Source organism: Pagrus pagrus, assembly GCF_965226575.1.
Source record: "Pagrus pagrus genome assembly, chromosome: 21".
NCBI lineage: Eukaryota > Metazoa > Chordata > Actinopteri > Spariformes > Sparidae > Pagrus > Pagrus pagrus.
The window spans coordinates 14,117,190-14,131,918 of NC_140208.1; the positions used below are offsets into that span (position 1 = coordinate 14,117,190).

Below are 14,729 nucleotides of genomic sequence, written 5' to 3' on the forward strand. Positions count from 1 at the left end.
GAGCAGTTTTAGGTCACAAAAAATAAAAATAGCACAATTATCATAATTTTTTTGTCCTCCAAAAACATCTGGCTGGCCAAATTGAACCTCTAAGCGAGCAATTTTGGTACTAGTTATTTTAATCTAAAAACTGGTATTTTTGATTTTCCGCAATTCCTAATCACAGCAAAGATGATGGCACATTTAGAGTAAATTTGTGTTGTTTTGCTGTACCTCAGTGCTGTTGGTATAAAGTGAAAATGTCATTAAGCAAACGTGATTTTAAACACAGGATTTACAAAAGTGATGAGGTTAGCGAGCACCACCCTAACAGTGAAGATGTCCTCGCTTTGCAAACAGGTCCTCACTCTGAGGTGCCAAATCTCTCATGGTCCTCACCATGATAGTTAAAGAGAAACATACACTCACCTGCCGGCACATGAGGGCCAGCCTCTCCCTGAGCTGGGAGAGTTCAGATCTCTGTCGTTCTATCTCTCCTTCTCGCTGTCGTTCCAGCTCACTATCCTCCAGGCCAGAGGAGGGGCCATTTGGTAGTCGCTGGAATCATGACCATAAAGAAAAAAAATGAGAGTGGTAAAGAAGAATAATCAGTTAGAATCAGTTCAGGTTGTAGCTGAAGCTAATGACAATCACACTGACACACAATGGTACCCATACATCTACTTTCTACTGACTTTCTGGACGCTAACACATACACAAAAACAACTGGAACCAACATGCATAAAACCCTCCCTTACATCTTTCCCGCCGTCCACCCCTTGTTGACGTCTTTTAATTTGGTCTCTTAAAGAGATTACCTGGAAAGGGGGAGACAAAATGGGCAAACAGACAATATACAAATGAATGTTCTTTCTGCACACTGAGCATCCTTGAGACATAGAAAATCATTCAAATTGAATTTTACCTCTTGAGAAGAAGATGCAAGTTGTTCTTCTAACATGGACACCCGCTCGAGGGCCACACGGAGCCTCTCTCGAACCTGTGGAGTAGACGTGATTTAAGTGGACTGACCATCATGCTGTTTACAAATTACAACTTGAGCTGCATTGATAATGCTAGGATGGATTTGTTTTTTAACTCTCCTACAGTGAATACATCTTCTTGACCTCCCTGGCCATCTTGCTAGAGAGAGCAAGAAAAAGTTAAAGGCGGTGTTAAACGGCTCAGAAGAGGCCCAAACACTCACACCACTACAGAATTTCTTGAGAAAAGGCGTATAAAGTATTTCTGTGCACTGCATTGCCATTCAATAGATCCCACACCAGCACTGTGGGTGTTATCATCAACAAGGCTTCTGAAAAACTTCTAGGAATTCTCCGAAGGGCCAACTTAAAGTGAGTGAAGAGAGTGAAGTGAAAAATAGTTGAAGTAACTTACTCCTACTCGCAGTAAAGTGCAGGAGGAAGCATGTAGAGTAGCACTTGATCAGATGCATGCTCAGAGCAGGAATGAGATGCAAGGATTTACCCTTCAATTAGTATTTGAGTTTAACATCTATCAAATATGTGTTTGCTGAAACGTCCAAGCTAAAACTTCCCCATTCTCAGTTGGTGATTTGAAGGGGGATGAGAAGGTATGCCATCCCCAAAGTGATCAAAATACATCCCCCTTGTTAACCTCTATCCACCTGTGACACAGAGATTTGGTAAGTTAAATATGTCAGTCTAGTCTGCCTGACTCATTGATCCTTTATCTGACTGTGGTTTGCACAAAGTGAAGCTGTAGCCCCTTCACCATATCCATTTATATAATGTACAGTTAGTCTAAAACAAGCGCCAGACGGTGCTTGTCCATGTCCGTACTGCAGCCAATTAGCCTGCGCTAATTTGCAGATTTTTAAGTCAAAAGAAATTTTATCAACAGCTTCTGCCTTCTTTGAGGCAGCAGAAACAAGCTATTACCACAACATTGACATACTGTATCACTTGTTAAGCTAGTAAGGCTAACTTGTTAGCAAACAGACAATTTGTACAGAAAGCAGATACAGAGAAACATTTGCATAAAGTTAAGATCGGATTTCTGGTCACCTGACAAATGTAAGTCCAGTAATCACTCTGTATCCGGCTGTTTAGCTGCTAAATGCTCCGATATTTTCACAAGCCAGCCGCTAACTTTGTCACTCATACATTTTTAGCGCTTGTCTGTGGGTTTATCACTGCACGAGACAGTTCTCTCAGTCTCTGAGAGGCTCTCAGTCTGACCACTAGATGCACTGCTAATTGAGCTAACTAGCTAATGGCAGCTACAGTTAGCAGCAGTTATCGGTTACTGAGATGAAATGCTGGGCCCTGTTTGTGGCTAAATGACATGACTTCTATTTTCCTCCGTGCTCTGTTGAAGGCCATTAGGCTGAAACGTTAGCATGCTGGTTGACCCGGCCAGAATAAATTGGTGAAATTGAGATTAGCGACGAATTGTGTGTGTGCTTCCTTTCAATCTTCAAAATTTGACCTTTAGCAGATAGCAGAATAGCAGATTTTGCTAAGCACAGGTCCTGATCTACAGTGTGACAGTTTGACCCACCTTCTCGTCCAGGGCCTTGTGGTGCTCGAACAGAGACTTGAGGGCCTTGAGGACTTCCACCTCGCTGGAGACCCCCGCCGGGGACTGGGCTTGTCTTTTCACCACCGTCATCCTCAGACTGCGCTCGTGGCGAGACACCAGACACTCCAGGTGTTCCAGCAACAGCTACAAGGAGAAAGGTAAGACAGGGAGACACAGAGGATGAGGAAGGAGGGAGAATGAGAGGCAGAGACAGAGGGATAGAGGGCTCAGGGAAGATGCAGCAGAGTGAAGGGTTGTAGGAGTGACAATGAGATGAAATTAGGTGGCGAGGAGAACGCCAGGTAGCATAAAAGGGACAAGGAGTGAGCGGAAGAGATAAGGAAAGGCGATAAGGCCATAAAAAGGATACACGAGGAGAAAAGAAAATGTGCAGGAGAAAGAGGGAGAGAAGGAGAAAACAAAACAAGCAAATGAAACAGTGTCACACCCACACAACCACAATGGGTGAGGAAGATAACACCGAGGCTGTTACAGTGCTAATAAGCAAAATGGCCGCTAAACATCTTACACGTGTGTTGTTTCTCTCCGCCTTGAGCTCGGCAATCTCCTCCTCCCTCTCCAGAAGCTGCTCCCGGCAAACGTTCAGCTCCTTTGTCAACACTGCGAACTCCTGTGGAACACACAAGCTGCGTTCAGGGGCAACGGAAAACAAACTGTTTAAATGTATGGTTTTAATAGTTTAAGTGGTCTCCGCTCAGCCAGGCTTGAGCTACGATGTGAGTTTAAGGGAAACAATCATAATTCAGGCCAGACGCAGCCAAATCGGGCGACTGTGAAAACAGAATGGGCTGCGTTCAGCACACAAACATACAACACTAAAAATATACATAACCCTCCAGAAACACGCTCACGAAACACCTGAGACCAGGCATGTAGGAGATCGTTCATGATGTAAACCTACATAATAATCATGCAAATCACTGACACAGTTTCCAGCACCACTCTCTCTCTCTCTCTCTCTCTCGCTCTTCCTCCTCTGTGAACTCGCACTCATGGACGGATTACATCACACTGTTACACAATGGCTCTGCACTGGAATGCACAAGAGAGACCCCAAAAAACACAGCATCGATATGTCATTTACAACACCGCTGGGAGTGCATTTGCAACTCCTGCATAACGCCAAAGCGGCGCGCAAACAGGAGAGCGTGTCGTACATTTTCTTAAACAAAAAGAATCCACACGGTCTGTGATTCCTTCGTGTCGCCGTCGAAGCCTTCAGCTTAGAGGCGAACGCTGTTTGTGAGAAGGATGTGTAGATGTTAACGGTAAGGATTACCTGCTTCATGCTTACAAAACATTTGAAAGTAGACATGAAATTGGTCTGTGTGTGCTCGGAGGAGGGAAGAGAGACAGAGCCAGAGAGAGATGTATGCAGATGGTGACACAGTGGGTCCATTGGCTCTTGGCCTTATGGGATTCTTTCTTGTTTGGATAGGGGTCAGCTTCTCAGTTGGCTTCCGCTGTGGCCTTATAGTTTCTTTTCTATTTCGTCTCACTCTATCCTAACATGCTCCGTCCTCCGTTAATTTAAATGAACTTGAGCTTATATACAAAATTTTAAAAATGCTATTGTCTGGTGTGTTCACTGTAAATTGATAACGACTTACAGGTTCTGTACACGATATCAAAAACACCTGAACATTCAATTATGAAGCCCTTCAGCAGATATTGTGGAGTTTATGATGTTCAATTGTTTGACGGAGAGGTGTTCAGAGATGCAACTATGGCTCAATGATATGCAATCATTCTGACAGATATTTTCATTGTGAAATGACTCACATTTTAAGTGGGAATGGTAATTATTGCATTTAATTTTCACTGTGCAAGAAGAATCATGTTCACTCACATCTGGAGAGTACGACTGTATGCCAGGGCATCTCACAATGCTTCATTTATAATGGTATGTTGTTTACCTTTATGTTATAATAGCAGCTTCTGAGTTCTGGATATTACACTTGGCCGTGTTGCGATTTCGGTAATATTTTATTTAATTGTGCAGCCCTAGATGCAACCTGGGCGGGATCTTTACATACTGCAGGCATTCTCGGCACATGCCCAGGGCCTTATTGCCACTCAGTGGCCCAGACAGAGGAGAAAAAACTGCATACTTTCAGTAATGTTTAACATACTTATTTATATACATATTAAACATTAAAATAAAATATAAAATATAGAAAATTAAAATAATCTCTTGTCTAAAACTTTCTTTGAATGTAAATATTTATTGATTGATTTTTAAACCTACACAATGTTAGTTATACTTTTCTTATACAACTTACCAATTGCGTATGAATATCGAAATATAAATAGAATAACTAACACATACACCTAACTAAATTAATGAGTATAATAATAATCATGTGACATTCAAGTTATTTTGTTTATTTACCAAATATAAAAATGTGCGTAAAGGGGGGCTCCAAAAAAAGTCAAAGATCAATCTGTCGATTAATTAATGATTAACTGTTGAGCCTACACAGTCTCATAAGTGAGTCAATCATATGTAAGTAAGTTGCAATTTCTTAAAACCTAAAGGAAATCTTAAGAAGATTTGTTTTGGTGAAGAATTTGTGGCATTTTTGGTTGATAAGAGACTTCAGCAACAGTCTGTTATCAAAATAGCTGCTGACAATTTCTCCGTCCATCATCTTATGATGAACTGACCAATTGTTTCAGCTCCAGAGGCGATAATTTCATGCTGGTTTGGGTGTTATTTTGTCATTATGTTGGAATATTTCAGGACATTTGGGAGATCAAGACACTGAATTCCTTTCAAAACTGAGTTTTTACGATATTGTATTCAGGACATGTACAGTTTGATGACAATAAGCACATCAATGCATCTATCTGACAATTTAATTTAATTTATTTATTACAAACAGGACCCTGACACTTCCCAGGAGTGTCCTGTACACCTGCATGCAACTCCACATATTAATTCACTGCACAATTAGCCTATATACATAAACAGCAAGTGTCATTCCACATCCATAACTTAACATCCACACACGGTTAGCAATACACAGATATAAAAATATAATATATGGTATTAGAACATCTCTACTTTTTACACTATTGGAAGCTGGAGGAAACATAAAGGGAGCTCACATGGAGGTGAAAAGAGTAAGAGAGTAAAGTATGACAGCAAACGATACGTACTGTAAACACAGTATAAACATTCAGAGCTGCGGGTTAGACCCAGTGAAAACAGAGACAGCTGTTCTAAATGTGGGATAAAATCTTCAAATTCCAGTTATCATTAATGAGCAATTAAATGAACTGAAGAGAATTCCTCTAAAATGAAGTATTCATTTAGCTGAAGCCATAAACAAATATTAGCCTCCAGCGTCATTAATCATCCACTAACAACATGGTCAACAAACATAATAAAAACTGATTACACAATAAGAGGAAAATTGCGGATGCAACTTGGACTAAACAGCCAGGAGATGATGGGAGCATAAACCCTCTGCATTAGTAAGAACAACATTAGTGAGGAAACTCGGGGAAGTATTTAGCATCCACTTTCTAGCTGCGTCTCTCTGCATGAACTGTCACTGCAAAGGCTTACTGTCTCATGAGCTTGCCTCACAATGACACACACTCATACATAACGACACACTGATAGCGCAGAGGATAAACAATGTTACCTCACAAGGAGGAACTTAATGCTCTATCAGCCAAAACACACACTTTCACTCCCAAACTAGACCGACTCCTCTATGTACACAGCTCATAAACACGCACATACACACAGTCGTACCTGCGGCAGGGCGATGGATAGCTGCCTCTGAAGGGACTCCTTTTCGTGTCCGAGCTCGCGGAGGCGGAGCTGAGCCGTGCCCAGGCAGTCCTGCGTCTCCCTCAGATTCTCCAGCAGCCTCTCCCTCTCTGTCAGCATGTTGACCATCAGCGACTCCAGGTTCCCCGTGCTGCCTCCTTCGTCTCCTCCGCCTCTGGGCTCCCTCCCACTGAAGCCTCCTCCTCCCATCGCACCTCCGGAGCCACCGACGCCCGCCCCGGCAGGTGAGGAGGGGCCCCCGCCAGTCCCGCTTCGCCCATCCTCAGAAATGGTGGGCATCACCTCGCACATCATCATGAGACCGTGGCGTGTGTGTGTGTCAAGTTAATAAAGAAAACTAAACAGCAGATTGTGCGTGCAAAATGTCTGTCTTTGTGTTTATACGAGCTTGTACTAAAAGTTGGATGTACAAAATATAAATCTTTACATCTTCAATTTTCCAAAAATATCATTCCTTTGGTCTGCATATCTTCCTCTGTTTATTGCCTTTATATTTCCTCTCCAGCACTCACTTGTGTGTGTCTTTGCTCACTTGTTTTCCTTCACAACCTGCACGGTAAGTGATCAGAATGCTTATGTGTTTCTGTGTTATGCAAGAGGAGGAAGTATCTACGGGGAAGCCGTTCTGTGGGCGGCTCGGATTGGCTGAGGGTGAGGAAGGGAAGGGGTTACGGGGAAGGAAGGGATAGAGGAGGACCGATGCTCCTAAATTGTGTCCAAGAGGCAGAGCTCCTCACAGCACCGGGGGTACGAGCTGAAAAAGAGAGCAGGCGTTGCATTAGATCCTCCTCAATAAACTTCACTGTGCATAGAACAAATGAGAGAGGTCACCCGAAGAGTGAGCGGCTAGTTTGAGACAACAAGACAAACAAAAGCCGATAGAAACGTGACAGTAATGACAATAAAATGATAAATTTTCTGCTTTTACATCCACTGTGAACCTCTCAGATCTCAGGTTACTGGGAATGAAATTAAAGATGTGTTTGAGTAGTAAACACTGGGTCATGCAACTTGAGAAATGTCTTGAAACTATAAACATTCAACTCAGCGATAGTCCAAACAATACAAAATGCTACATGACATTCCCCGTGTTAAATGATTTGTTTAGGCAAAGGCATTCTGGGGAATGTAGGCCTATGTGTATTTCCTTTCCACACCTGTTGATTAAATAGCAGAGGAAAGACAATGTCACTGTTGCAAGTCAGAATAAGTGCCATAGGAATGAGTCCTAAAACCCAGAGATAAATTCCCTTGTCTGGGTTTTTTGAATGGGGTTTCAGTTAGATGCCTAAAATGAGGTCTGTGGTCAACATGTGCTTAAGAGACTCTCGTGTTTTGCTCTATAACATAACATATGTCAGCATATATCCCACATGTAAATTTAAAAGTGTCTGTGTCTTTAAAAAGGTGGTTTCTAAGAGGCAGTTTAATGAGACCGCAGAGGCATCATCCCGAACACCGGGACACATTCACTCACTAGTCCGTCTTTACATTCGGACTTTAGTAGCAAGCTATTCTAACTGTAACTTTCCAAATTGTAGTTTGATCAGTTTATAGTAAAGTTTATGTAGTACAGTGTAGTCAGAAGCTGTGGTTCATTTACAGCCAAACATTAGCTTTTTACTACTAACGATCGCAATTACGCTTCTAAATCATAAAAATGGTGTTCATTGGGGGAGATTTTGTTGCTGAACAAAACCTGCAAGTATCATAAACTTTCTGCAATAATCCAAAATACGATGCAAATATTCCATAGGCTTTTTTTTTCAAGGGAACCGTGGCAATGCTAATGCTAGGCTAGCCTGCTAAAATACGTCATCCCTGCTGCTCTCTATATAATTTATTGATGTAAGTCATGTGACCTGAGTCCACATCTCTGTTGAGTAGCCTAAAGCTAAGATGTCAGCCAGTTAGCCCAGCTAGCTTAGCACAAGGAGAAGAAACAGGGGCAAACAGCTACTCTGGCTCTGTCCAAAGGTAACAAATTTGCCTACCAGCACCTCCAAAGCTCAATAATCAGGACAATAATTATGTCTTGTTTTGTAATCAATAAACTGAAGTGTAAAACTACAACAAGCAATGACTTCCTGATATCTCAAACAAGATATAACATGTTGTGTGTGTAGAATTTGTGTGATTACGAGGTGCTGGTAGGTGGGTTCTGATACCTTCGGAAAGAGTTTAGCTGTTTCCTGTTGCCAGTTTTTATACAAAGCTAGAGCTGCTGCATTTATTTTTATTGATATTCTCATCTAACTTATGGCAAGAAAGTGAATAAAAGTATTTCCCAATCTGTCAAACTGTTGTTTAAAGGTATCGGTCACTATGAGTTTGATATGATACTTGACATTGATCAAAGTATTAAAATGCTAATCTGAATTATTTAAGCAAAGATATTCTCAGTTTTCTAAAAAGAAATAAATAAAAAACAGGCATTTGATTGTGTTGCAAAAAGTGATCTCACTCCAAAAAGTGCTTCCTTTAATCAGTCTTCTTGTAAGTGATCTGCATATCTTAAATGACTTTTTTAACTGGACAAAAGCCTCTGGCTCACGCTGCAAACTGTGGGCCAGAACGGTATGGATTCAGGCAATCAGCATTATTATAGCGCCTTGTGTCCTTCTTTTCTTTCCTCCCATATTCTTCACTGTCTAGTCTGCAATACTCAGGGGGGCTTGCACTGGCCTTTATACTTTTAAGTGGTTTGGACTGATTTAGTGCCCCATGCAGTCTTCTTTACGTCATTGAGACTGGGCAGCGCTGTAAAGAATTTCTTTGTCCAACCAAAAATCATCCATTTTGTGAATCAAACATATTTAGCACACAACCTGAGCACCAGTGAAAACAAGCCCTGCCAGTTTTCTCATTATTATTATATAGACGTCCAGGACCAGAGACAGGGACTGCTGGCTGGTAATTGGAGGCCTGATACAGATACTGAATTAGCTCCTCATGCTGGTGAGCTGGCCGGAGTGCTTGGCAACCTCACTGTATGTCCCACTAAAAAACAACTTACTTCCTTTCCCGCTCCACTGATGGATGATCACTGATGCGTGACTGAACTGGCATTGACTGCCTTTCCTTAAAATACAGTTCAGAGTGTAATCACATTTAAGAAATGTTTCAAACCTCTCTGACACACTGATGGCTGCATGTACTACAGTAGGAAAGCGTGTCATAATAACACCATATTGTTCCTGTATATCATGTGTTAACAAAGATGGACTTTTCACCCAGGAGAGGCAAGCAATGAACAATGAACAACACATTTAGGTGTGAAAAGTTCACATGGAAGACACCTGACTGAATAACTTGGGACCGATCCGATCCGATATCAATATCAGGTGTCGATACTGACATAATTCCCTTATAAGATATTGGACTAATGAAACAATCTGACCCATTTGATCCTGATTCCTGATGTTTTAATGATTTATTGTTTCATATTGTAATAACGCCATTTTAAGCCCACAGTCAAAATGTTACAGCACAAATGAATGATTGGTCAGTTTGTCAGTAATCCCCATGTTTTTTTGGGTTTATTTGTCTTCTAGAAGTCAAGTTAGACGTACGAGCACAGCAAGCGCTGGATCATGAACCTTCTCTAACATTACATGAGACAGTCTGCAGTTGAGTGCGTTTCTAACAGTTGGCTAACTCCACTTGTCCTTAATTTGGAGATATCTGAGTATCGTAACACAGAAAAGCACGACAGCAGCTTAATGTGTTATCAAGCCGACATTGTGAGGATTAGAAGTTGCATCTACACTCATCCAAATTCAGGTATTGGATTGAATCAAAACTGAAGAAATAAGTGTATCAGTGCGTCTGTAAATCAGATCGTGTTAAAGGTCTGCATTGCACAAAGGTAACTGATGTTCAAGAGGTTTTAATTTAAGATGCCAAACTTCTTTTGCAAAGAGGCAACTCTACACTAAAGTATTTTATGCCAAGGCCTGAGGAAGAAAACATGATTCGGTTGTCAACTGTTCTGAGGAATAACATGAAGTCGCTCTCTTCTGGGGTTTTACATTGCCCACAATCATTATGGAGTGGCCTTTCAAAACCATTCAGCTAACATTAACTTTCAAAAGACCTAACAGGTTTATCAGGATCTATTGTTTTTTTGTAGGAGAAAAAAAAAAGCATTTCTGGAGGGACACAACGCATTTGGTGGTGGCACCACTGCCATGAATGGGTGAACTGTGAATGTGTAACTTGTTCCTGCTTAAAAAATCTCTGTTAATCAAACTATGCCAAGTACCTATGTTTTCCCTGCCACAAGAATAAAATGTTGGCATTTTACATCTCTGCGAACCACAGACACGATCAAATATCTACTTGTCATATTTACCATATCAAGATTTGTACAATACGTGTCCTGTCATGTTCAGGTTACATGTATATGAGCTGACTTTCACTTTGAGAAGTGGAGGTGATGGTGGAGGGGTTACCCCAAGCCAGAGACCACTGTTCAAGACACCGTTTCAACATTTGTAAGCACCTGAACTACTCGATTTTTTAAGCAAGGTGTTGTGACGTTTTGGAAACAAGTGAGCCAAAACATGATCCTTTCCTAACCTAAACCAAGTGTTTTTTGTGCCTAAACCTAATCAGACCATAAGTCATTGACATAAACTTTCAAACTGAACATCGTTGCAACATAAACAATTGCAACTTAAAGTGTAAACATATCTGCAGTTTGCAGAAACGTACAGTGTTTTTTCCAGCATTTGTGCTGGGTTTACCAAAAGACTACAACATCTTCTAATGGCTACTTTGTGATCCTACATAACATTTCCTCCGGAAATCAATTTGAATTGGTGCAGGACCTTGAAATAGCTGATATACTAAGTGTAGGGTGGCCTGTATAAAAAAACTTCCTTTCACTTAGCTCGGGATAGTCTTGGAATTACTCATTGTCATTACCAGCAGCTCTTCATTAGCTCAGCAGGGGCAGCAGAAAAACAGGGTAATGTGATTACTGCATGGTAACTATCACCGCACAGCTCGCTGTGCTCGGACTGTGTCGTATGATGAGTCTGTGCTTTTTTCTTTTTTTTTTTAAAGAAAAAAAAAACAAAACCTAGAGGATTCATTGCATTCATGGGAGTGCTGGTTCAGTGCAGGCGAAACACAACTGTGCAGCCTGCAGTTTTGACTGAAGCGTCAGCTGTGAGGTCACCGGGCTCCAGGACCTGTGTGTGTTTATGAGAGAGAGAGAGAGAGTACTACATGTCTGGTGCATTAAAATGACACTGTGGACGAGTTCGCAGGAGATCTTTTGTTTGAGAGCAGCGTGAAAACAACGAGCTGGATCCACTGGGTGAGCCCGTGTCACAGTGTCACCACGCTCGAATCGATGCTGTGTGTGTGTGTGTGCACATGTGGGTGTTTTCACATTATGATTACCCACATCATCATCAGCATCATCATCATCATCATAATCACACACAGCCACACTGAATCCTGCTCGTAGCCGCTTACCCTGGAGTGCACAGACTGGCTTTACAGTATCTGGTTGCTGGATGACCAATTATGACAAACCCCCCCTTCTCCTCATCCTCCTCCCCCTAATTAGGCTGTGTATCATGTTACTGTCTCCGAAAAACGGGCAAAGGAAAATGTCATAGCCTTGTGTCTGCTGTGTGTGTTTGTGAAAGAGAGGGAGAGAGAGAGAGAGAGAGAGAGAGAGAGAGAGAGAGAGAGCAGCAAAAACAGTTCCTCCACCACCAGACACTGGGGCGGGGAGAGGAGAGGAGAGGAGAGGGGGGTTTGCAGGCTCCGACAATTAAAAAAAAAAGGAAAAGGGGCGATGGGTTTTTTTTTTCTTCTTCCATCCAGCTGCGTGTTAAATCAGAGAAAGCACGCACGATGGATGCATTCTTGACATTTCAATAAAAGCACAGCATATGCATGTAGCGACTCATAATGAACCCCCTCCCCAACACCACCACCACCGGCAGCAGCAGCAGCACCCAACCCAATCCCCCCTCCTCCTCCTCCTCCTCCTCCTAATACCATGAAACAGTACCCCCCCTGGCCAAGAAACGCATCATTGGAATCGATAAGTGATTGTCGGCAGCTGGGCAGAGGGAATGAAAGCGTTACAGGCGGACTGTAACGCGCTTTCACATCCACATGCACATGCACACACACACGCACGCTGTGTGTTGCTCTTATGAGGGTGGGGGGGATGACGAGGCGGCTCTCCTCCGGTGCTGGATGACAGCTCGACTAGTCTGTGCGGCTGGCTTACCTCCATTTCTTGAATGTATGTATGGAGGAAAGACCGTCGGATGGTGGCGCGCATGCACGCGCGCATGCACGCGCGCCCACACGCGCACGCATCTACATTCTTATAGTAAGCTGGTGTGCATTGGAGTGATCCCCAGATTGGCCCCCCTTCATGCGTAAAAACGGCCATTAAAGCAACAACAAAAAAAAGAGGATGGAGATGGAGATGGAGGAGGATGGTGCAAAAACATTTCCAATAATGGGCCTCCCCCTTTTTTTTCTAGACATTATAGAATTATAACTCCCATACAGGCCCGGTGACAGCCGTGAGGCGAGCTGGGAGGTTTGACTACAAAGCTCCCAGCGGCGAATGGCTTAGTTACAGCCATGATTAATTACAAGCAACAAATAGTAGGCCAATATACAGTGGCATCTTATGATCTCTCCCTCTCTCTCTCTCGCTCTCTCTCTCGCTCTCGCACCTCACTGTATGCAAACGGGAGCGAGCGAGCGCGCCCTAAATAAATCGTGCTGTGCGGTGCCAACACACCTGTCAATTCACTGACACCGACACACACACCGTGCGTTGCATCGTCCACCTAATATAAGCCTATTTGCCTCGATTCAAATAGTAATCCCCCTCCCCATCCCTTCCACACACACACACACATGCACACGCGCGCACACACACACACAGCTACAACACCACCCCCCTCCTCAATCCTTGACAACACATTGTCAGATATGCACACACATGCATTTATCGCAAAAAAACGGTGCATGCACACGTCCTCCTCTGGATGATTGTCCCCGTCTCTCGGTGGTGAAACTGGGTTGCGATGGGGCGGTGTGAAGTTGCATCCTTACCACAGTCATCGCGGGGAGCCCGTAGTGTCCATGTCTGCTGTTAAATATCCCTCAGGTCCATCTCCCTCGGATCGTGCCTCGGCGGAGCCCCTCATCCGAAAGCGAGAGTAAAAGCTCACCAGCTGTGATGTGGTATATTTTCTCCTTTTTCCACATGTAAACGGCGAGGAGAGAGGGGAGAGAGAGGGAGGGAGTGAGGGGGGGTGGGGGACGCGGAGAGAGACGATACGCCACCTTACCACAGACTCCCCCTCTGTCGGATTGGAAGGTAATGGGTCTTAAAGAAACATTCTCTCAGCATTCTCCGCATCTCTGTGATTTACGCGCGCGCCACGCTCTCACGCGCGCTCGCAGGCCAATCAAACACCTGATTAATTATACAGCGTGTATTTATATCGGAGACAACTTCACTTCATATGGAACCAGCCCGTGTTTCATTTTTGTAGCTTGAGCCAAAATTCAATCATATGATGAAAAAAACAACAGACAAACAGGTTCTGTGATGAACAATGTGCGTAAAGCAGCGCTTTATCAAAAGAAAGCCACACGAGTGGAGGGAGAACTTCATCTGGGTGCTTTTATAACTGTCAAAACACATGTCAATGATCAGCCAAACTTTATTTGCAACCATAATATTGAGTTGTTCACCTGTTTTGTGGATCATATTTCCCAAATTCTGCAAGCATGTTTGAGATGTGACTACTGTGTGCTAAAAAAAAGACAAAATCTTTTTCTAAATGCATCCAGGAATGATTTTACTGTGTTGCATGGAAGCAAAAGCCTGCATGAAATAATCAAGAGTAGCAGGAATGTGATTCCTGCAACTTCCAGCTTTTGAATTCAGTTGCAGAATGTGGCCATGATCTGCTGATGACAGCCACACAGCATGAACTCACCTGCCCACACATACAATCTAACCTCATAAAGACTGTTATTAATATGCATGTTGATATTGATACCACATTTGTAAACAGATAAGCATCTCTCTGCCTCTCTCTCTCCCTCTTCCTGTGTGTGTGTGCAGCTCAGTAAACATAAGGTGGTGCTGTCTTTAAGAGAGAGAGCCTGGGAAGGGGTGATGTAATGTGTTCTCAGACAATGATGTCATCGACTGAGACACGGCAAGGATTTAAAGTGACAAAGGCATTTTTCAGTGGCTCAGTGTAAATTCTGCATCGGGAGCTTGTCAGGGAGCAGCACCCGAGCACCCGCGGGACCTTCATTGAGGAAAAGGAAAAAACACACAGATGTATGA

General features: G+C 42.9%; 1 protein-coding gene across 2 annotated transcripts in view; it reads right to left on the bottom strand.

Moving 5' to 3' along the window:
- LOC311249975 (liprin-alpha-3-like) overlaps positions 1–13,744 on the bottom strand; it is a 28,978-nt gene extending 15,234 nt beyond the window's left edge. Inside the window, exons 1-7 of one of the 2 annotated variants that reach the window (XM_084341434.1) lie at positions 13,475–13,744; positions 6,332–7,124; positions 3,074–3,175; positions 2,524–2,688; positions 905–979; positions 738–797; positions 409–537 (exon numbers count right to left, since the gene is read on the bottom strand). In XM_084341434.1, the coding sequence (XP_084197560.1) occupies positions 409–537; positions 738–797; positions 905–979; positions 2,524–2,688; positions 3,074–3,175; positions 6,332–6,667 (867 nt within the window). In that variant the 5' untranslated portion in view covers positions 6,668–7,124; positions 13,475–13,744. The remainder of the gene's footprint in view (positions 1–408; positions 538–737; positions 798–904; positions 980–2,523; positions 2,689–3,073; positions 3,176–6,331; positions 7,125–13,474) is intronic. The other variant, XM_084341435.1, reaches the window with a different exon arrangement.
- Positions 13,745–14,729: the final 985 nt, after the last annotated feature.